Here is a 24,419-nt window from a genome sequence, read left to right on the forward strand (position 1 = left end):
TTCAGTCCTTTATTATGATCTGTTAGGAACCACTCCTCAATTCAGCACACATGGAATCCACTAATTAGCACTTATTTCATTGTCATTTAAACTTTAAATCTTTTCCCACCCAAATACTAAGTGATGAGCAGGCAGCATAGTGGCTCACTTTCATGCCAACAATTCAGATTGTAGTACTTGGTATGTAGGTACAGTATGTATGTATGTATGTATGTATGTATGTATGTATGTATGTATGTATGTATGCATGTATGTATGCATGTATGTATGCAATGCATGTATGTATGCATGTATGTATATGTATGTAATGTATGTATATGTTTATTGTTTCCAATAAACAAGGCGTTGTTAAATTGCCAGAATGTGTTGTATGAACTTTGGCATGTATGCTTCTTCTCTCAAGATAACAGTTTTTCTACTTTACATCCATGTATTGGTGCTTCACAATGATTTGGAATAGACCCTTCTCACGGGGGCCATTTTGTGTCGAGAAGCCAGGGTAAACACAGGTGCAAGCAAAACACTAATGAGGGTTTCCAACTTCCATGATTGGGATTTGGAAACCCTCATTAGTGTTTTGCTTGCACCTGTGTTTACCCTGGCTTCTCGACACAAAATGGCCCCCGTGAGAAGGGTCTATTGCCAATTGCAGAGTGATGAAATATTTTCTTAACCTGACTCCGCCAGATGGGGGCGGTATTGTTCACACATTCACAATGATGATGTACGTTGTGAAACAAATGTGAACCAAACCTACCTCCATCTGGAAGCGTCAGGTTAAAGAAGACTACATGCCATGAAACAAAACCTCGCTCTGAGCTAGACAGGAAAGCCTCCCTAATGTATTCGCCATGAGTGAACGGTTTGCCATGTTTTGCAATGCAATCAGCAGTGGTGGGTTTTTTAGCAGTGACAAAGGTTTTGAGGGTGTTTGTTTCCCGTACCTGGACACGGAGCGTTTTACAGATTCAGTCCTGTCTGTCTCATCCTTGAAGACGTTCTCGTGTTTCGTGTCAAAATGGCGTTTAACACTTGTCGTTCGGCACGCAACACTTTCCAGACATAAGGTGCACACAGCACGGTCATTCATATGCAATAACCCCCAGTCCTCTGTCGGCTGGAAAGGCCTGTGGATCTTTTAAAGGGCTCAGAGGACCTGCCCTGTTTGTCTTTAGCGCGTAGCACTTATCTGAGTTCTGCTGCTGGTCAGCTGCGTATCTGGAATGCACTGCAGGAGGCAACCAATCAGAGGCAGCTAAGTACACTGTGGCGCTACCGTAAATACCCTAAATAACAGGCCGCGCAACTGTAAATGGTTGTGAAATAGGTAATTTGGCAAGGCGCGTCAACATTTCTACAAAAACACTCAAATGCTCCTGTGCACTGGCGTGTCACTGGTTAACATGACATATTTAATATAACTCAATGCTGGTTAGCCCTTCGCGTGCCAGAGGTGGCACGCGTGTCATAGGTTGCCGACCCCTGAGAGCAACTTATGAGTGATTGTGATTCTTCAATGGTCAGGTGTCAGAGAAAAGCTAAGTATGATGGGGAGACAGACAGATTGGTCTAGTGGTTAGACAGACCATCCTAGGTTCACTTCTCACAACAGCCAAAATGTACATTATTCTGTTGAAGACAAACTAAACTTGCTTATATGTTTGCTGCATGTCCCCCCATCTATCTCCCATCTTACCTATCTGTTAGTCATTACATGGACTCTTAGATCAGCTTACTAAGTTAACTAGAAGCTCAATTATATTACAGCCATTTCTGGTGATTAATTGCTCAAATTGCCCAACAACAGAGGAGAAACACAACAGCAGGGGCAGTGTCTTGGTGGCACACTGTATGTCAGCTGCCTACTGAGGTAAGGCTCGTGAGTTCAAGCCTGGGATGTGCACAAATCCTTGGGTAGCAAAAATACTTTTTAAAAAGTGGCAATAGGCATACAGTAACAACCCATTGACTAGGGTTTCAGCCTCGAGTCTAAAACAATCTCAATAAGACTGTGGATCTATCTCAGTTTCTAAATTCAAAGCTACTGCAATCATTTGGACCTTGATTGATCTTACATTGTTTTATGTAGGCTAATGGTAACAGAATCCATGGCCATTTTTCCATGCGTTTACATACCATCAAGATCCAATTTGTAAGATTCCTCTACAAAAATAACAACACAAAGCCACAAACTTTTGGTACAACTGTTGCTCAAAGATTGTTTAAATCATCAGACTGCATCCATCTTTAAGTGTGTTTATCTCTATGGGATATAGATGTGATAGAGATAGACACTGTGTTTATCTCTATGGGATATAGATGTGATAGAGATAAACACAGCGTATTTCCATTGTGGACTTTTTCTTACCTTGATATTAACCTAACCAATCATCACTCCTCATGCCTAAACCTAACCAATCATCACTCTGCATGCCTAAACCTAACCAATCATCACTCTGCATGCCTAAACCTAAACAGGATGTGTGCAACTAAATTTTAAGGTGTTCCAAATATTTTGTATGTCAGTAAGTGCATATATTTATATAGCATGATGTGTGGTATGCATTTTCTGATAATAACAGACAGAAGGTTGGAGAAAGCGCTGTAAAGTCTAATTTTATTTATTCTGAAAATAAAACGAATACTTTGATTTTTTTTGTTGGTGATTCTTCTGTTTTTTTGCTTTAGTGTTTTTAGGCGGAGGATCATGAACATGTAGCTAGCTGAGAGAGGACACCAGATTGTGCACTGCGTTATACAGTATAATTCCAGTATGTTTGTGAAAACTGCTTGCAAGAAAACTGCTCACTGAAATCAGAGGCAGTGACTGTTTGAAACTGAGCCACTCTTATCATCTGCATTCCCCTGATGAAGGCCGCTTTTCCAAAACATCAGTAGCAGCCATTCCACAAAGGGCTTTTTAAATGTTCCCACATGAAAGAGCGCCTTGGGTTCTTTATCGACTTTATGTTACTTGGACATTAATCATCGGAGACATCTCTGCTGAGGTCCACGACCCCGACTGAGGTCATGCTGACAGATCTGCAGCGCTCCCTTCGCTCCCTGGACCGTCTTCACCAGGCAGGGCCGCAGCAAACAAGAGGGAGGGGGACAGGAGGTAGAGGGTGGAAGAGGGACATGAGGAGACTAAACTAGGAGGCTTGGTGGAAATGGAATGAGACTTGAAGAGAGAGCGAGCCGTTAGGGTGTTGGATTGTGTACAACAGAGAGTCCTGGCAGCACAGAATAGAGAACAGTGCTGGAAAAACAGAATCCAGGAGGTCTTATTGCTTGATGTCAGTCCCCAGGTTTTGATGCAGACCCAAAGATTCAAATATATATTTCTACTTGAGGACGGAATGCCTTAGTTTTATTCCATGGTAGTCTGCATCAAAACCTGGGGACTGACATCAAGCAAGAACTCCTGGATTCTGTTTGTCTAATACTATTACCTGCCCCACTAATGAGCACCTGTCGGATGAGCCATCAGATCCATGCAGCACTTTCCTCGTCTGCTGTATACTAGAGAACAGTGCTGCTCTGCTCCACTGGCATCTCATTTTGGACTCCTCAAGCACAACACTCCTTCACTATTCAATCAAAAATAGTAACACAGTGCAAAATGCAAGCACGGAAAGGTTGTGTTTAAAAATACTCGATCAGCATGTGAACCTAAAAATGAACTCGTACACTCCAGTCCCAAATCAAAAATGCTCCATGCAATCACTCTTCTTCATTCTGTTTATCCTTGTTGCCTGTCAAAATCTTTCCCCTGTTCAGCTCGCTCGTCTTCCTCAAGATGACTATAACTGTCTGTTCCTAATTGTATGTTTTCATTAAGTACTCATTGCATTGCAGCGTCCGATAGGTCAAGTGCACATACTCTGTATTTGAGTTTGCCTGCTTCAAGCACCTTTTAATATCCAGGACTGTGCAAAAATGCTGTTACTGTGAAAGATTAAAATCAACACTATTATCCAATAAACCTCAACACTGAGGATTCCTACACATTTTCCATTTCAAAATTCCATACTTTTCCAGACTCAAATTTCCAGACTTCTCTGTCAGACCATATTTGACATCTGAGTACACAAGGGTGTCATTTTGTGTTGAAAAGTGGGAGAACTGGAAAGCACATATCTGTTATAGAAATAAGAATAGTAAAATTGCAAAACAGCATAGCATTCACAATACAACAGTATGTAGAAATACAGAATGCAGGTAAACGAAGTTAACCCTTAATAGTTGAGTTACATAAACCATCCAAATCTATACACTTTGTTTTCAACTCTTTAAGTTTAAGTAATGTTTTCTAGTTTGTGATAGAGTAGTAGCTTACATTCAGTAACCCAGATGTCCCATATACCAGAACCTTTGCTCATGTTCTGTAGATAAACTGGTTCATAGTTCTACAGTTTAGCCTAAACTCACTATCAGAGTAAACCAAAAAAAACAAGCAAACAACAGCTATATAAATATATTAGTGTTTATTTTACCCATCATATAGTCACATTCATATAGGACTATCTACAGGACAATACAAAAATAAATATATAATGTGGATTGTTTATTACCTGGTGTCTTATCCTACAAAATCACTAGTCAACGGGCTTGGCAGCCTCTAGTCTATCTTGGGTCAAATGGAAACCCCAGCGCCATCTTCAAACTGACTAACTTCAATGCGAAGTGTTTGGCAATTAAAAGTAAAGCCGTCTGTCCAGATACAGAGAGAGAGGGGCAAAACAAAATAAAGGTTTCAAATCCTCCATAAATATGCGAACACTCAGCTTTAAAAGAACACTCAAACAGTGATATATTTGTTGATGGGCGGCGGGTGTAGGTTATATGGAGTCCAGAGCATAGGGTTCACTTTACTTATCATTTGATCACTTATCAAGTTATCTGAACCCCCCAAAGAACTTGGAGAATAGAGAGTTATCATCCCGCATGTCAGAAAAGGGGTGTGGACCACCTGGAATAAAAAAAAAACACACAAAAATAACTGTTAGAATTGCTGTTCATGTTGTTGCTCAAAATGGTGTAAAGAGACCAATAAACTGCTCCCAGATTACGCTGGCCAAAATAATGTGAAAACACTCTGTAGCAGTTTAAAAACACTCGGTGGGAATAAACCAACCTGTAGTGACTGGTCCACCCTGACCGTCTGGCCCCTCCAGGCTCCCCTGACCTCCTGAGCGTGTGACTGTGGTCTCCTCGTTCCCCTGGCCGTCTCGGACTGTACGCCTCTCCTCCACAGTCTAACACACACACACACACACACACACACACACACACACACACACACACACACACACACACACACACACACACACACACAAGAATAAACAATCTTCACAGGAATTTTCACACTAAGACTTCTAAATTGTTTTCATAATCAAAAGGTTGTTAGATATAGATATAGTGGATATAGATATGCCAACATGTTGTGCATTGGTATTATGTCATAGAACAATTCATGTTTTTATCATTTGCCATTTCATAGATGGTTTTATCTAAAAGGTCTTATAGCACCATAAGTGCATACGTTTTTTTTTTTAGCATGGTACAAGTGGGAATCACAGCCTTAACCCTGGCAGTGTTAATGCTATGCTCTCAGCTTCACAGACCATTTTAATTGTCCTTTTAGCTCTTTACGTTTTGCTGTTACTGGAAAGTACATTCAAATGGATGATTATTATTATTATTAAAAAATGTAACTGTGCCTCTCACCCCGTCAGGTTTCACCACCTTGGTGACGGTGATGGACTGGAAGAAGGATCTGGTCCTGGGTTGGCCGGGCGGCTGAGCGGGAGGAGGAGTCAGGATCTGATCCAGGCCTCCAGACGACACGGCAGAATCCAGGTCTGGACAGGACAAGAAATCAGTTCCAACACAGAGGAAAATCCTGCAATGGATTTACTCCCCTTTATTTCACTGAAAGTGTTGAAAATATCAACTACCTCCGTCTTCTCGACGACACTCCTCCTCTGGACCCCTCTGTAGCCGCCGTCTCCAAATATCATGGAACTAATAAGAAAAGGAAAGGAGATCCAAGACTAAGTTCATTGAAGACAATCAGAAACAATCTGGAGGACAGAAAATGTCCAAACATCGCTAACTTTACAAAATGACATTGGCAGGAAGAAGGGAAGTCGGGGCTGAAGTATCATTTACGTTAGAAAAAGGAGTCTGGCCGTGGAATGGAGAGGCGGGCGACGCTGGTGACTGAAAAGGAGGGGTGCCACCATGTCTGGGCTCTCCAGACGGTCCTCCTTCAGGTCCGCGAGGCTCTCCAGACGGTCCTCCTTCAGGTCCGCGAGGCGGCTCATCTGGGGATTTCAGCATAAAGTCTCTCAGGGCGTTCCTGCTGGATCCTCCCCCACCCCTCTCTGCTCTGTCCCGTGGTGGATGAGGCAAGATGCTGGGAAAATCTGGAAGATGACACAGTGACAGTTGATGGAGACAGATCGAAACAGATAGAGGATATTGATACTGTACATACCCAGAGGCAGAACAAGTTAGCTGCACAAGTACCTGGATTGCCTGTGAGTATGTATAGCAGAGACGTGCAATAGACTGAGATGATGCCAAGACACAAAAATTTAAAAATAAATAAATAGAAAACTGAGATACTAGCTTTGAGACATCCAGTGAGTAACAACTAAACTATTGAGCTTTATACACAAGTTATACAAAGTACAAGACACTCTAAATCCAGTAAGGAGGGAAGAGATTAAAAACTTGACATTTAAAAAGACTTTATTGTCATGGCTTTACTTCCGTCATTTCTTTAACTACATTCAACAGATGTTTCATGAAGAATGGTAAAGTCCTGGATGTGTGGACAGGGATCAGGACTAGGGATGAAACGATAACCGTTTTAATGATAACCATGATAAAATTCCTTATGATAACCATACTGTTTCAAATTTCCATTATCATTAAAACCGTGGTAGTGTGATTACCGTGATGATAGCGCTTTGAAAAACATGGTAAATATTGTCCATTATCAACCAAAGTTGGCAACCGTCTCCCAAATGCAGACACGCAGCCTTGGAGAAATTATTTCAGTGAGTGTATCAATCCTTTTTGGGTCTGAATTTTCAATATAAAACTTGGTGAAATGATTTCTGTGAGTGTATTAGTAGTTTTTGAACATTTTCAACACATTTTAACAATACCGTGATAATACTGATAACTGTCATAATTTTGGTCAATATACTCATGATATGAAATTTTCATATGGTTTCATCTCTAATCAGGACCGTCATACCCAAGTGTCCCGACCCGGGCTGGCCCTCCCAGCGGCCCAGCTGGGAGAAGATCTCCTCCATCTCCCTGAAAACCTGGCCGAAGACAGCAGGCTCCTGGATCCTCATGCCGTCCGGGCCAAGGCTGAAGCCAAACCTCCAGGCGTTATCCAAGGGGTTCGGCTGGTCTCCCTGGTAATCGTCATCGTAGAATCCATCCGCGTCATCTTCGTCGTCGTCGTCGTCATCATCATGGGTCATGCCTTCGAAGAAGGGGTCCCTGTAAAACGGAAGAAACCATGAAATCCCCAGCAATTTAAAACTCCAGTACTCCATACTGATCATTCAGAACAAGTATTAAATATTTGGAATCCTGGAAATGTAGTTATATGGTTTGCATAGATTAGAAGATGACTAAACATCAAATAAGTTCCCACAGATAAATGTTATGTTTATTAGCTGTTTAAGTCATTATAGGTAGATGAAATGAGGTTAAATAATGGTTTAAAGGTGAATGTTTATCTACATCTGGTGTTATAAAACATTGACATCATATATATATATGTATATATATATATATATATGTATATATATATATACATACATACATATATACTGTATATATATATATACGCACACACCCCTTTATACAGCTGTTTATTATGCTGCTGTCTACGGTCTAAAACTGAGCTGCACATTGCCAAAGATCCTGAAATGACGTCTGGTGCTGGGTGGGTGGGCTAGACGGACCCCTGTAGTCAGCCTGGACCAAAATTAACCAATCTTGTACATTACCTTACCTACAAAACAAACCTGACAGACGAATGAACGGTACCTATGCTAACAGTTCCGTTAGCTTCCTGACAGCTGTCTCCAAGACAAGTCCATAAACTCACTCACCTCCGGCCCTCTCCACGGTAGTGGCCTCCAGGGACCCCGAAGAATCCGCGAAATAAATCAAAAACACTCATTTAACGTCAACTTTTGTAGAAAACTAAATAATCACTAAGAACTTCCAACAAACTAGTGCAGGGTGAACAGCAGCATACAGTCGCACTGTCAACAATGCCGTAAAGTGCTCTGGATGTTTCTGAGAATGACGCAAGCAGTCGTAAATAATTTTACCCTAACGAACAGAAACAACGCGCAACATAAAAGAGAGCAATCGAAGTCCCAGCCCGTCTATACATGGAAAACGTACAAACACGCCTTTTGATATGATGCAAGGCACTATATTGTCTACATTTTTCTTACTTTAAACGTAGACAACTTACAAGAGAAAATAGTGAGAGAAAAAAACCCGTGCCGTGAATGAAGAGAACAGGGATGCCCCTCAGGTCAGGATACGTTTTACTGTTACAAATTACAATGTAATTAAACAAGCCACTGTGTCTACTTTTTTTGGCAACAGTTGCATGGTTGTTTTAATTTGTTCACTGGTTATTTTTGACATAATTCTGAACAAAGCCTTGTTTTTCCCTCCCCAAAATAGGACAGCTATTTTCATAGATGCTGATAGTGCCCTCTTCTACTTAAATATCAATTAGCCTAATTATACCAGTCACATTGGAACAAACCCTGCCAGTGTAGATCTAAACTAAAGCTTTTCAGTCATCCCATCTGTGATAACCTCAATTTAATAACGCATCACTCCACATAGGGAGGAAAACTGGCTATTTCTTGTGCCTAAACCAGAGCATGCTCACTTTACAGGACCAGCAGCACTGTTGCCTCGGGATACTTCTAAAAATGTGCAATTATGTACTTGAAACATAAGCAATCATATCTAGCAATTTTAGTGTTAACATCGGATTATATTTGTTTATCCGTACTGCATTCTTCTCCCCGTCAATCACTTGGCCTGCACCTAATGGCTTACCTTGAAGCAAAATCTTGTAGTGTAAAATAACAAAAGCAAATGTATGGTATGGGAAAACTGTGTGTGTGGAGTTTAATTTGGTGCTGCTGAGCCTCCTGAGTAAACTAGATGAAAGTACTATAACCTCGAGCCTGGACGGTCTCAGAGGTGCCAAACACTTAGACTTGTCTAAGTGTTCTAATGAATCCAAAAAGCAAAATAGAATATAATTCAAACTGAATTTCACTTTTCAAACTGTTGCACAAATGAAGGCCCAAGTGCAGAATGCCGGTCCACGGACCACGTAGTGCTGGGCATCGCTGTCAAACCAACCCTGAAAAAGATGCTGCTGTATTTACAATCCACATGACATACAAAAATAAAGTTTCTTAAAAAAAGACATTCACATCCAAAATGATGAAAATGTCTTTTTCCTGTTTATTTACTTAATATTTATATATTTTTACAAAATAAAAAAAAACATGAAACAAAAAAAAGCTAACAAGTCTGCGAGGATGTGAGAGGGGAAGGGAGAAAGCCATCGAACAAACAAGGACTACAGTACTTGTGTTTTTTTTATATATGTACAAGACAAGTTTATCCATTTAAATTTTTTAAAACGCACAGTACAAAAAGAAAAATAAATCACTGACAAAAAAACCCATAGTACAATTCTGTCCATGATCAGTATTCAATGTTGCAGTTTTCCTTACAATATGTTAGGGGACAGGTGGTGGAAGAGGGAGGACGTGTGTGGTTGGTTGGGGGCGGGGGGGGGGGGGGGCGGGGCTTAGAAACAAACTAAATAAACAACACACACACTGGAAGGCAAATTGGGTGTGTATTGGCCTTGGCGTTCATTCTCAACATCGCTTGCAGAATAAGTGGGATTTCATGTAACATCCTCGACATCTCTTGCAGAACAGGTGGAATTTGATGTAACATTTAGAATGCATGGGAGCAGTTACTGTACAAGTGTCTCGATGGAAAATCATTTGATACAGTGGAAAATCCTCTGCTAGGCGGGGAACAGAAAGCACGGCGCACACACACACACCCCCCCACCCGCCTGGTGTGTGTACAAACATGCACGCAGTCACATGGAAACAAACACACCTTCCTCACATTCCCAAGCCGGTGCGCTCGCTCAGACGGCTTCCTCTTTATATATAATATATCTATATTTGGTAAAAAATAAACTTCACAACTCTGCCAATTTAGAGAATCGGTTCTTGAAACTTAAAATGACATAAAAAGAAAAAACGATTAATCTGTTTGGATACTTATGCGGGGGAGGGTTACGCTTTTTCCACCGAGATGAAGGAGCGGGGAGTTGAGGGTGAGAAATACAAAACCAGCCTGTCCCCCCACCTTCAGGTATTACTTCATTCCTCCCCATCAGTTGAGAGCGAAAGAGAGAGAGAGAAAAGAGAGAGAGAGGGGGGGGGGGGGGGGGGGGGGGGGGGGAGGGTTGGAGGAGAAAATTAAGGACCAAACAGGAAACATTCATTCTTTTAGAAAACAGTTCTATGTTACAGACAACTGAAAGAAACTATGGGGTGGGTTGGGGGATGGACATGATACAAATTCCCAACACAATATTTCACCTGTTAACGGTGTGTTACTATAACCATTTAGCTCCCGTCTTCCCTCTCTCTCCACCCTCCCCTCCCCTCCCTCCCTCCCAACACAGTCCGTGCTGCACGACAGCGTCCGTCCTCTGGGCGCAGCACCGTCCGTCGTCTTCCAGGGGTGCTGGGCCAAGAGAGTGGGGGAGGGAATCTCTGCAGGAAGAGAGGAGAGGGGGAGGTTCTATTGGAGAGCGTTTATGTGGAGATGACCCCCCCCCTCCTCATCTCACGCTTTCTATGACTTTGGAAACGCTGAGGGACGCCGACGGTGGAAACGCTGAGGGACGCCGATGGTGGATGTTAGTTCGCCCCCCAGTTGTAGCTGTATGCTGACTTGTTGATCTGAGACTTCTGTTGAATGGAGGCGTTCTGGCTGCGTTGTCCGGTGCCAGTCTGTTGAGAGAGGAGAGAGGTCAGTCTGGTGAGAGAGGTCAGTCTGTTGAGAGAGGAGAGAGGTCAGCCTGGTGAGAGAGGAGAGAGGTCAGTCTGGTGAGAGAGGTCAGTCTGTTGAGAGAGGAGAGAGGTCAGTGTGTTGAGAGGAGAGGTCAGTCTGTTGAGAGAGGAGAGAGGTCAGTCTGTTGAGAGGTCAGTCTGTTGAGAGAGGAGAGAGGTCAGTCTGGTGAGAGAGGAGAGAGGTCAGTCTGTTGACAGAGGAGAGAGGTCAGTCTGTTGAGAGAGCAGAGAGGTCAGTCTGGTGAGAGAGGTCAGTCTGTTGAGAGAGCAGAGAGGTCAGTCTGGTGAGAGAGGTCAGTCTGTTGAGGAGAGAGGTCAGTCTGGTGAGAGAGGAGAGAGGTCAGTCTGTTGAGAGGAGAGAGGTCAGTCTGTTGAGAGAGGAGAGAGGTCAGTCTGTTGAGAGAGGAGAGAGGTCAGTCTGGTGAGAGAGGAGAGAGGTCAGTCTGTTGAGAGAGGAGAGAGGTCAGTCTGGTGAGAGAGGAGAGAGGTCAGTCTGGTGAGAGAGGTCAGTCTGTTGAGAGAGGAGAGAGGTCAGTCTGTTGAGAGGAGAGAGGTCAGTCTGTTGAGAGAGGAGAGAGGTCAGTCTGTTGAGAGGAGAGAGGTCAGTCTGTTGAGGAGAGAGGTCAGTCTGTTGAGAGAGGAGAGAGGTCAGTCTGTTGAGGAGAGAGGTCAGTCTGTTGAGAGAGGAGAGAGGTCAGTCTGTTGAGAGAGGAGAGAGGTCAGTCTGTTGAGAGAGGAGAGAGGTCAGTCTGGTGAGAGAGGTCAGTCTGTTGAGAGAGGAGAGAGGTCAGTCTGTTGAGAGGAGAGAGGTCAGTCTGTTGAGAGAGGAGAGAAGTCAGTGTGTTGATAGAGGAGAGAGGTCAGTCTGTTGAGAGGAGAGGTCAGTCTGTTGAGAGAGGAGAGAGGTCAGTCTGTTGAGAGAGGAGAGGTCAGTCTGTTGAGAGAGGAGAGAGGTCAGTCTGTTGAGAGAGGAGAGAGGTCAGTCTGTTGAGAGAGGAGAGAAGTCAGTGTGTTGAGAGAGGAGAGAGGTCAGTCTGTTGAGAGGAGAGGTCAGTCTGTTGAGAGAGGAGAGAGGTCAGTCTGTTGAGAGGAGAGATCAGTCTGTTGAGAGAGGAGAGAAGTCAGTCTGTTGAGAGAGGAGAGAGGTCAGTCTGTTGAGAGAGGAGAGAAGTCAGTGTGTTGAGAGAGGAGAGAGGTCAGTCTGTTGAGAGGAGAGGTCAGTCTGTTGAGAGAGGAGAGAGGTCAGTCTGTTGAGAGAGGAGAGGTCAGTCTGTTGAGAGAGGAGAGAGGTCAGTCTGTTGAGAGAGGTCAGTCTGTTGAGAGAGGAGGAGAGAGGTCAGTCTGTTGAGAGAGGAGAGAGGTCAGTCTGTTGAGAGAGGAGGAGAGAGGTCAGTCTGTTGAGAGAGGAGAGGTCAGTCTGGTGAGAGAGGAGAGAGGTCAGTCAGTTGAGAGAGGAGAGAGGTCAGTCAGTTGAGAGAGGAGAGAGGTCAGGTCAGTCTGTTGAGAGAGGAGAGAGGTCAGTCTGTTGAGAGAGGAGAGGTCAGTCTGGTGAGAGAGGAGAGAGGTCAGTCTGTTGAGAGAGGAGAGGTCAGTCTGTTGAGAGAGGAGAGGTCAGTCTGGTGAGAGAGGAGAGAGGTCAGTCTGGTGAGAGAGGAGAGAGGTCAGTCTGTTGAGAGGAGAGGTCAGTCTGTTGAGAGAGGAGAGGTCAGTCGGTTGAGAGAGGAGAGGTCAGTCTGTTGAGAGAGGAGAGGTCAGTCTGTTGAGAGGAGAGGTCAGTTGGTTGAGAGAGGAGAGGTCAGTCTGTTGAGAGAGGAGAGGTCAGTCTGTTGAGAGAGGAGAGAGGTCAGTCTGGTGAGAGAGGAGAGGTCAGTCTGTTGAGAGAGGAGAGAGGTCAGTCTGGTGAGAGAGGAGAGGTCAGTCTGTTGAGAGAGGAGAGGTCAGTCTGTTGAGAGGTCAGTCTGTTGAGAGAGGAGAGGTCAGTCTGTTGAGAGAGGAGAGGTCAGTCTGTTGAGAGAGGAGAGGTCAGTCTGTTGAAAGAGCAGAGATGTCAGTCTGTTGAGAGAGGAGAGGTCAGTCTGTTGAGAGAGCAGAGGTGAGTCTGTTGAGAGAGGAGGTCAGTCTGTTGAGAGAGGAGAGATGTCAGTCTGTTGAGAGGTCAGTCTGTTGAGAGGTCAGTCTGTTGAGAGAGGTCAGTCTGTTGCTGTAGACTGAAGCAGTGCTGCTCTAGCCTTCAGGTGTTTATACTGTACACTCGCACGTTTCTGCTGATATAGATGGATTTGTAGTGGCCAAGTATCCCTCTGTTTTGAACTTTTTGGCTCACTGTTTAGCATACAAAATTATTAATAGCTTATTAATGTACCTTTTTCACCCTACAAATAAATAAATAAATCAGGTGCTGTGTTTTTCAAATTTGAACCGGCTCCAAATGGTGCCTTTTTTTTTTTTTAATCTTCCCCTTATATATAACATTAAGTTTGACCTTACTTTAGGCTAGCTAACCATCCAGCCAGTGGAGGAAGAGAAGCTTCGACCCAACAGCTTTGAATGGAGCCAGCACCTGCTTGATCTAGAAACACTGTCGTGCTTTGATTCTCTCACGCTCAGTGTACAGTTGCTAGCAATTTGCCAGACATTTGAAGACAGCATGTAACAGAGCAGCGTTTGGCGGGTGTCAATTTCTAGACCTGCGACGACTGTCCATTACATAAATCGGTCAGCTCTGCCACAGACCTCAGTGACAGAACAGAAAGGTGTGTTGCATCGTATGCAGGTGTATTTTAAACTGCACCCAGAGAGCCAGACGTCAAATACAGGTGTATTTTAAACTGCACCCAGAGAGCCAGACGTCAAATACAGGTGTATTTTAAACTGCACCCAGAGAGCCAGACGTCGTATGCAGGTGTATTTTAAACTGCACCCAGAGAGCCAGACGGCGACAGTTACCTGTCCGTCCTGCTGCAGGTGGTGGTGCAGGATCTGAGAGTGGGCTTGTTGGTGCGGTGCCAGGATGTGCATGAAGGGGGCCGGGGCGTAGCCGGCGGCGGCGGGGGGGTTGATGGGCCCCCCGCTCCCCAGGGCCGAGGGCAGGCTGAACGAAGCGGTCGGCGTGCCGGCGTGGAAACCCTGCTTCTCGAACGACTGCAGGAGGAAGTGAGAAAGACACACGGAACACCCTTTATGTTGGGCTGCAATGATATCTGATCAATATCTGATCAACGACTGCAGAGAGCAAGAAGGCCACATACAAGCATTCTAGTGGATTTTGAAAGGCTAAGACATTCTCATTCATTCATTTAGTTAATATATTCACTGGTAAAAGAGGCATAAAACTCAAGTCTGTTCACTGTTCAGTGGCTTCTTGGCATAATTACCTGTGTCTTTGTGTAAACAGACCCTGAAATATCGGGTACCCCCGTGTTGCTCGATGTCACAGACACCCCTGCAGAGAAAAGAGGAGACAGGAGAGGAGACAGGAGAGGAGAGAGGAGACAGGAGAGGAGACAATCTTAGTCCGGAAAAATAGGGACATTGAGCATTGGAAGGCGAAACAAGGAACATCCAATCAAATGAGGCAGATCCAGGTTCAAGATGGTTGTCCAAGGTTCCTTCCTGATTCCAGCTAGCACAACTGCGGTTCATGGAGAAGCGACATCCATCGAAATTCATTTAACAGAGCTGTTACTCTGCAAAAGTGGGGGGAAAAATAAAACAAAATACCTACAATTCAGGGGAATAGATGTTATTATATCAAATATCTCCTTTTGCAGAAAAACTATCTCAGACTATTCCAGTAGACCTCCCCGGCATTACAACAGGACAGTAAAGAGAGAGAGAGAGAGATGGGGTGAGCTAATGAAGAGGACGAGAGAAGGTGTAGCAGCTTATCAGTTGCAGTCAGCCACAGTGGTTTAAGGTCTGACTGTATCTGCTGGTGACTGCTGTCGTCGTTCTGGCACACACCAATAACCTGTATCGCCACGGCGACGCAGAACAGGGATGAGAGATGTGCCGTGCAGGAGTGAGACTCAAACTGGAGAGACTCGAACCTACAGCGGCAACACTTCCATGACAAAACTCAACAAAAGTGTTGCGCGCGCAGTGACGGCTCCGGCATGGGGAGGAACTCGGTCTTAATGGATATCTGCTTGCAAGCTGCACCACTGCTCACAGCCTGCAGGGGGCACCACTGCTCACAGCCTGCAGGAGCCAGTCAACTACATTCCACACGCACACAATAATACCGACCTCTCCGAGTGTTTCCTGCACTCAGTTGTATCTAGTTCTGACAGTCGGGGGCGACCTCAGTGCAGGGCGATTGCGTCAATAAATGTCATTGCTCAGACGACCACAACACTGTTTCAATCAAGGAGGACGACTTTACAGCAACTGATAACATTTACGGACACGATGGGGAAAACGCCGAGTATGTCCTTGACTGTCAAAACTATTTCGTTTTGACAGTCAAGGACATGCAGCTGGAGTATAGAAGAAAAAAAAGCTTTGGAGAGAGAGCACACACAGAGTGTGTTGGGGAGTCAACTTGGCTCAGATCTTCAGGTTGTCTGCACGCTCAAATATGGATTTCTGCTTGTAAACGGCAACATCGCTGACAAAGAAGAGGCGTCACTAGTGTGCACCGGCAGGAAGGACCAGAGCGAGTAGTGGTGGCATTTCCTTGGGTGGAGTTGTCACTTCTTTTGTCCGGGGCTCATGTCTAGGGCCGACCTAAACACCATGTTAGGGCTTCCAAGCTTCAGGGAGATGAATTTGGTCATAATCAAGAGAGAGAGAGGGGGTGGGGGGGGACACACAAAAATAAAGAAAACCCCCGGTAACGTTGTGTGTTCTAGGCTGTGGCGATGACGCCGTGTAGCGGCTCAAATATCAGACAACAGCAGCGCTGTGACACACAGCAGGCAACACGCTACAGCCAAACAGAGGAACAAACAGTAACAAACATGTAATGTTACTACAGCCAAACGGAGGAACAAACAGTAACAAACATGTAATGTTACTACAGCCAGAGGAACAAACTGTAACAAACATGTAATGTTACTACAGCCAAACAGAGGAACAAACAGTAACAAACATGTAATGTTACAGCCAGAGGAACAAACAGTAATAAACATGTAATGTTACAGCCAGAGGAACAAACCATAACAAACATGTAATGTTACAGCCAGAGGAACAAACAGTAACAAGCATGTAATGTTACTACAGCCAGAGGAACAAACAGTAACAAACATGTAATGTTACAGCCAGAGGAACAAACCATAACAAACATGTAATGTTACAGCCAGAGGAACAAACAGTAACAAACATGTAATGTTACAGCCAGAGGAACAAACCATAACAAACATGTAATGTTACAGCCAGAGGAACAAACCATAACAAACATGTAATGTTACAGCCAGAGGAACAAACCATAACAAACATGTAATGTTACAGCCAGAGGAACAAACAGTAATAAACATGTAATGTTACAGCCAGAGGAACAAACCATAACAAACATGTAATGTTACAGCCAGAGGAACAAACAGTAACAAGCATGTAATGTTACTACAGCCAGAGGAACAAACAGTAACAAACATGTAATGTTACAGCCAGAGGAACAAACCATAACAAACATGTAATGTTACAGCCAGAGGAACAAACAGTAACAAACATGTAATGTTACAGCCAGAGGAACAAACCATAACAAACATGTAATGTTACTACAGCCAGAGGAACAGACAGTAACAAACATGTAATGTTACAGCCAGAGGAACAAACCATAACAAACATGTAATGTTACAGCCAGAGGAACAAACCATAACAAACATGTAATGTTACAGCCAGAGGAACAAACCATAACAAACATGTAATGTTACAACCAGAGGAACAAACAGTAACAAACATTTAATGTTACTACAGCCAGAGGAACAAACCATAACAAACATGTAATGTTACAGCCAGAGGAACAAACCATAACAAACATGTAATGTTACTACAGCCAGAGGAACAGACAGTAACAAACATGTAATGTTACAGCCAGAGGAACAAACCATAACAAACATGTCATGTTACAGCCAGAGGAACAAACCATAACAAACATGTAATGTTACAGCCAGAGGAACAAACCATAACAAACATGTAATGTTACAGCCAGAGGAACAAACCATAACAAACATGTAATGTTACTACAGCCAAACAGAGGAACAGACAGTAACAAACATGTAATGTTACAGCCAGAGGAACAAACAGTAACAAACATGTAATGTTACAGCCAGAGGAACAAACAGTAACAAACATGTAATGTTACTACAGCCAAACAGAGGAACAGACAGTAACAAACATGTAATGTTACAGCCAGAGGAACAAACCATAACAAACATGTAATGTTACAGCCAGAGGAACAAACAGTAACAAACATGTAATGTTACAGCCAGAGGAACAAACAGTAACAAACATGTAATGTTACTACAGCCAGAGGACCAAACCATAACAAACATGTAATGTTACAGCCAGAGGAACAAACAGTAACAAACATGTAATGTTACAGCCAGAGGAACAAACCATAACAAACATGTAATGTTACAGCCAGAGGAACAAACAGTAACAAACATGTAATGTTACTACAGCCAGAGGAACAAACCATAACAAACATGTAATGTTACAGCCAGAGGAACAAACAGTAACAAACATGTAATGTTACAGCCAGAGGAACAAACAGTAACAAACATGTAATGTTACAGCCAGAGGAACAAACCATAACAAACATGTAATGTTACAGCCAGAGGAACAAACAGTAACAAACATGTAATGTTACAGCCAGAGGAACAAACCATAACAAACATGTAATGTTACAGCCAGAGGAACAAACCATAACAAACATGTAATGTTACAGCCAGAGGAACAAACAGTAACAAACATGTAATGTTACAACCAGAGGAACAAACAGTAACAAACATGTAATGTTACAGCCAGAGGAACAAACAGTAACAAACATGTAATGTTACAGCCAGAGGAACAAACCATAACAAACATGTAATGTTACAGCCAGAGGAACAAACCATAACAAACATGTAATGTTACAGCCAGAGGAACAAACCATAACAAACATGTAATGTTACAGCCAGAGGAACAAACCATAACAAACATGTAATGTTACAGCCAGAGGAACAAACAGTAACAAACATGTAATGTTACAGCCAGAGGAACAAACAGTAACAAACATGTAATGTTACAGCCAGAGGAACAAACAGTAACAAACATGTAATGTTACAGCCAGAGGAACAAACCATAACAAACATGTAATGTTACAGCCAGAGGAACAAACCATAACAAACATGTAATGTTACAGCCAGAGGAACAAACAGTAACAAACATGTAATGTTACAGCCAGAGGAACAAACAGTAACAAACATGTAATGTTACAGCCAGAGGAACAAACCATAACAAACATGTAATGTTACAGCCAGAGGAACAAACAGTAACAAACATGTAATGTTACAGCCAGAGGAACAAACCATAACAAACATGTAATGTTACAGCCAGAGGAACAAACAGTAACAAACATGTAATGTTACAGCCAGAGGAACAAACCATAACAAACATGTAATGTTACAGCCAGAGGAACAAACCATAACAAACATGTAATGTTACAGCCAGAGGAACAAACAGTAACAAACATGTAATGTTACAGCCAGAGGAACAAACCATAACAAACATGTAATGTTACAGCCAGAGGAACAAACCATAACAAACATGTAATGTTACAGCCAGAGGAACAAACCATAACAAACATGTAATGTTACAGCCAGAGGAACAAACAGTAACAAACATGTAATGTTACAGCCAGAGGAACAAACAGTAACAAACATGTAATGTTACAGCCAGAGGAACAAACCATAACAAACATGTAATGTTACAGCCAGAGGAACAAACCATAACAAACATGTAATGTTACAGCCAGAGGAACAAACCATAACAAACATGTAATGTTACAGCCAGAGGAACAAACCATAACAAACATGTAATGTTACAGCCAGAGGAACAAACAGTAACAAACATTAGAGATGCTGCGATCCGATCATGTGATCGGATATCGGCGCGATATCAGCCAAAAAACATGGATCGGATCGGATTCCAGCGAAAATGACCGATCCAAGGCTCCGATATAAGCACTCCATTCCATGACTCCGCTCCAGGATTTCTATCCAGCATGCAGCAGCAGCACACAGAGGCCGCGTTGAGCCTAGGATGGCCAGGGCCAAAACGCTGTCTTGCTTCAACATACATCGCATCCCATAAACCATTTCCACCCGCAGGTTTGAGGAGTAGCTAACATAAACGTCAGATAAATACTCTATAGGCTAACGTTATCCACTGAGGCAGCTAACATGGCTAATTAGCTAGCTAACAGCAGCTATCTTTCTCCTCTAACTCACGTTAACGACACGTTAGTTGACTGAGCGACAGCAGGTCGTTATCAAAACGTATTGCACTGAAGATAAGTAACATTCCAATCTGGCAGTGGAAATGTATGCACAAACTTTGTGTGTAACTTTGCGAGACTCAACCGAATGACTGATGAGTCTCGCGTTGAGCCTAGGATGGCCAGGGCTTAGATCTGCGTGAGCACGACCCGTCGTAATTTGTCCAATTCAAGGTACATTAAAACGTTGTCTTGCTTCAACATACATCGCATCGCATAAACCATTTCCACCCGCAGGTTTGAGGAGTAGCTAACATGAACGTCAGATAAATACTCTCTATAGGCTAACATTACCCACTGAGGCAGCTAACATGGCTAATTAGCTAGCTAACAGCAGCTATATCTTTCTCCTCTAACTCACGTTAACGACACGTTAGTTGACTGAGCGAACGGCGCTGTACAGCAGGTCGTTATCAAAACGACAAAGAGAAGTAACATTAGAAAATGACAAAAGACTCCTCCAATCTGGCAGTGGAAATGTATGCACAAACAGGGACAGGGTTGTGTGTGTGAGAGAGAGAGACACAGGGACATGGCTGTGTGTGTATGTGTCCTGTGTGAGACAGAGTGGGGGTGTATGTGTGAGGAAACAATAATTATTTGTGTCCAGTGTTCACCCATTACAAAAGAAGTGTGTATTTGATTGTTATGTTTTAGTTTTACATCAAATTAATTAGATAAACCATAACAAACATGTAATGTTACAGCCAGAGGAACAAACAGTAACAAACATGTAATGTTACAGCCAGAGGAACAAACAGTAACAAACATGTAATGTTACAGCCAGAGGAACAAACCATAACAAACATGTAATGTTACAGCCAGAGGAACAAACAGTAACAAACATGTAATGTTACAGCCAGAGGAACAAACCATAACAAACATGTAATGTTACAGCCAGAGGAACAAACAGTAACAAACATGTAATGTTACAGCCAGAGGAACAAACAGTAACAAACATGTAATGTTACAGCCAGAGGAACAAACCATAACAAACATGTAATGTTACAGCCAGAGGAACAAACCATAACAAACATGTAATGTTACAGCCAGAGGAACAAACCATAACAAACATGTAATGTTACAGCCAGAGGAACAAACAGTAACAAGCATGTCACGTTACAAACAGCAACAGGTAACGTTACTCACATGTGGCTGAAAGTTTCTTCTTTGTCAATATTTTGCACAACACGTCTCAGCACAGCGGCTCATAGTAAAGTTTCTTCGAGGCTTGAGCTCTTCAGCGCCTCCTGATGGTCCGTATTTTCATTCATAACTGCTCAGTGCGACGCAGCCGTCAAGGTCGACACGGAGTGTGGATATGGATATTATGTATTTGCCACGAAAAAGGTTCATGTTATTCTCTGAACAAGCTGGTGATCGTGGAGGTGTGCATCCGTCACTGCTGCTACTGCATATAAACAAATGAGTGGAATTCCCTTGAACGCTTTTACTCACATTGGCTTGAAACGAGAAAAGAATGTCTACGTGAGTTTCTTCTTTATACATTTTCACCACACAAGCTCTCGGCTCCATGGCCACGTCTGTGGCTGCTGCTACCAGCCTTCCAACGAGGCTAGGTGCGTTTGTTTGTGGCGCGGCGCGTGCCGGTGGTGGAGTTAGTTTTCCGTGTTACGCACAGAAATGTCCCTACACAACACTCCAAAGCCTGATAAGAGCACAGATACAGATGAACAAACCCTCACGCACACCTGCACTACACCACTTTATTCTCATTCAGACAGTGCTCTGAGCTGATGCCTTTACAACAAAAGCACCCTAGCTTTCTGGTTAGACCGTGGCAGTATTGTGGTATATTCAGGTACTGTAGATGTTTCGTTGCCTTCATTAACTCCTAGGCTGTGACCTACTTCCCCCCAACAGGACAGCGAGCAGCTTCCGCTGGGAAACGCACCCGTCGGCAATGACGACATGAGTGGAAAGCGAGCAACATACAGGGCAAACGGGACAGCGTCCACCACAGCTACTCATCACCCGTTTAAGACAGCCTTTTTTTTGTTGCTAACGCTAACACCTTTCAGACTCCAAAACGGATACTACACAGCTGTCTTAGTAAGACGATATAAAAAGCCAACGCAGATTAATCCTTGGTGATGAGTCGCCCTGGAGGAGGAGATGCAACAGACAAGAGTGGCAGACCGAAGCTTGTAAAGAGAGGCAGGCTGCGTTAACGAACGGCATACATCAAGTCCCGGGGTGTCCCAGCAGGGGGCGCAGCTCATCAGCGATGAGGCAGAGGAACCAGAGCAAACAGGGGGGGGGGGAGAAGGGATGATTGGTGACACGAGGAGGAAGACGGGAGGGGAGGGGAGGGGTGTTTCTTTTTGGGGTTCATTTTGGCGTGTGGCAGCACTCACCGACTCCCGGCCCGCTGACAGAGCTGGCTGGCTTGTTTTGTGCGGCAGAAGCGGCGGCGGCCACGGCAGCGCCGTATCCGCCTTTACAGAAATCCCCACTCCCTGAAGCCTGGCACACATCCTCATAGCCTGCAACAGTCAGACACACAGCCGCAGCCCAGAGCGTTAGACACACCAGGCAGGGGGGACAGACCCGGCTCACACGGCGTTTGCAAAATAATTCAATTCAGAGCGTTTTGGTTTGAATCCCCGAGAGAGTACCAGATGGGTGGGTTTTTAACCGCACCGGGACAACAGAGGGTATCAGGTAAGCTGAGGCAATCGGAGAAAAATAAGACCGTTGCTGCTGCCGACATCTGAATAGAGAGCCAAAGTGAAACGTCACTTCCTGCTTTCTCCCTGTACCAGCGCTGGAAAAAATATGAATGGCGGTGAACGAAGAATAGTGTTACATTTTTTTTACCCTGTTTGAATTGTGCCAATGTTAATTTTGTCAATTTAAAACATAACTTTGCGTGTAAAGAAAGTCGCAGTTTGTCGTCAAACTGAAACTTAGGGGAAACTCGTGGAAGCTCATGGCATGTCGCCGGTCTTCAGCTTTGCTGGTAGAGAAAGTGACAGTGACTACACTGTGTATGTACCGTAAATTCCGGACTATAAGCCGCACCTTTTTTCTCGTTTTTTGGCCTTTTTTGCCCCCTGCGGCTTATATAACGGTGCGGCTTATCTATGGATTTTTTCCAAAAAAAAAAAAAAAAAAAAAAATCTCTCTTTTTTAGCACTCTTTCTAACTATAAAGCCACTTCTGTTTTAATTTCCTCTCTTGCCCTCTTTTCACCACACTGTATGACACTGTATGACACTGTATGACACTGTGTGCACTGTAAATAACAACACAGGTGGTGTTGTGTTGTTTTGTTGAAATGTTAATAAATGGGAGCATTACATATGGTAATTAAACATTAAAACACAAAAAAAAAAAAAAAAAAAAAATACCATTAAAACACCCGCGGCTTATAGTCCGGTGCGGCTTATATAAGAAAAAAATAGTCAACTTTGAAGGTGCGGCTTATACACCGGTGCGCCTTATAGTCCGGAATTTACGGTAGTCTTTCTGATTTATAACTTATAGTGCAACAGTTTGGCAACAAACTGCGACTTTCTTGACATGCAAAGTTACGTTTTAAATTGACAAAACTAACGTTGGCACCCCGTGGCACAATTCAAACAGGATCAAAAAAGTAACCTTATTCTCCGTCCACCGCCATTCATATTTTTCCCAGCGCTGGTACAGGGAGAAAGCAGGAAGTGACGTTTCACTTTGGCTCTCTATACTTTGTTTTGATTGCCTCAACTTTCTGGCACCGACTGCATTGTCCTATGTGGGCAAGGCCCGCCCACCTGGTCCAACAAGCAGGTCAGAACGAATCAACGCCAAGAATCATTTGCAAGTACTATTTGAGCCAGGTCTGAGGGGAAGGGGTGGGGGAGGTGAGGGGCAGGCAGGGTGTATGTGTGTGGAGGGAGGAGGTGGGTGGGGTGGGGTGGGTGAGCTTGGGTGGGTGATGGCAGAAAGCAGCGGGTGGTGCAGCTTGGAACAAATAACAGGTGGTGCGCATGATGTGGTCAGAGGTGGATATATGAGCGATGAATTCAAAGTATGAGAATAATGTGAAATCGAAAATAAAAAAACAAGAAAAAAAAGATTGTAAAAAGAAGGTAAGGTATGTAAGATGACCGGAGGCATATTGATGAATGGAAGTGTTGAAAAAATAATTGAAATTCATGACAGAAAATGAGTCAGGTGTAGGAATAGAGGAAGATGATTGGTGCGTGGTGTGGTGGTGGAGGGGAATAGAGGAAGATGATTGGTGCGTGGTGTGGTGGTGGAAGGGAATAGAGGAAGATGATTGGTGCGTGGTGTGGTGGTGGAAGGGAATAGAGGAAGATGATTGGTGCGTGGTGTGGTGGTGGAGGCACAGTGTGTGTATGCTGAATGCCTGTGATGGAGACGGGATGGAAGGTGAAGCCCTGGGGGCAAAGCAAGCCATGGAAGACAGCGACAAGAGAGCGACAGCCCCTAACCCCCTCGCTGACAGAAGTTCATACAGCCAGGCGCCACTCCTCCAGCCCCCATTTTCCACTCCCATTCATCATCATTGGCGATCTCAAAAGCCACGAGACAAAAAAGGACAACATCTTCTTGCTGCTACACACTGATGAGCTGTCGAGGAACCAAACTTCACTTCCTACATCCCTTGTGCAGAGCTACTTCCTGCCGGTGTACGTGACAATTGCTATTCAAGACGCAAATGAGTTTGCCATCTTCTCTCCGCATGTTGGGACACAAATCAAACCCAGCGTTACTCT

General features: G+C 43.8%; 2 protein-coding genes across 6 annotated transcripts in view; both read right to left on the bottom strand.

The window, feature by feature from the left end:
- Positions 1 to 4,491: 4,491 nt before the first annotated feature.
- On the bottom strand, positions 4,492 to 8,300 carry hax1 (HCLS1 associated protein X-1). The gene is made up of 7 exons (XM_083646496.1): positions 8,151 to 8,300; positions 7,274 to 7,530; positions 6,175 to 6,431; positions 5,961 to 6,027; positions 5,731 to 5,864; positions 5,138 to 5,258; positions 4,492 to 4,972 (listed from the first exon to the last, which is right to left on the bottom strand). Exons 1-7 carry the CDS (start codon positions 8,219 to 8,221, stop codon positions 4,899 to 4,901), a joined length of 981 nt encoding a protein of 326 aa, XP_083502622.1. The 5' UTR covers positions 8,222 to 8,300; the 3' UTR covers positions 4,492 to 4,898.
- Positions 8,301 to 9,496: 1,196 nt separating this feature from the next.
- Positions 9,497 to 24,419, bottom strand: part of ubap2l (ubiquitin associated protein 2-like) — a 41,362-nt gene continuing 26,439 nt past the window's right edge. For 3 of the 5 annotated variants that reach the window (XM_083646476.1, XM_083646477.1, XM_083646475.1), the window contains 4 exons: positions 22,050 to 22,178; positions 14,567 to 14,634; positions 14,139 to 14,333; positions 9,497 to 11,132 (listed from right to left, as the gene is read on the bottom strand). In XM_083646476.1, coding sequence (XP_083502602.1) covers positions 11,040 to 11,132; positions 14,139 to 14,333; positions 14,567 to 14,634; positions 22,050 to 22,178 — 485 coding nt within the window. In that variant the 3' untranslated portion in view covers positions 9,497 to 11,039. The remainder of the gene's footprint in view (positions 11,133 to 14,138; positions 14,334 to 14,566; positions 14,635 to 22,049; positions 22,179 to 24,419) is intronic. The other 2 variants (XM_083646479.1, XM_083646478.1) reach the window with 1 other exon arrangement.

This window comes from Poromitra crassiceps (assembly GCF_964638095.1).
Source record: "Poromitra crassiceps genome assembly, chromosome: 11".
Lineage (NCBI taxonomy): Eukaryota > Metazoa > Chordata > Actinopteri > Beryciformes > Melamphaidae > Poromitra > Poromitra crassiceps.

Coding starts and splice junctions, on each gene's coding strand:
- hax1 (XM_083646496.1), bottom strand. CDS start 8,221: ATGAGTGTTTTTGATTTATTTCGCGGATTCTTCGGGGTCCCTGGAGGC. Junction 5,259..5,730: donor AGGTGGTGAAACCTGACGGG/GTGAGAGGCACA, acceptor TGTGTGTGTTAG/ACTGTGGAGGAGAGGCGTAC. Junction 4,973..5,137: donor GGGTGGACCAGTCACTACAG/GTTGGTTTATTC, acceptor TTTTTATTCCAG/GTGGTCCACACCCCTTTTCT.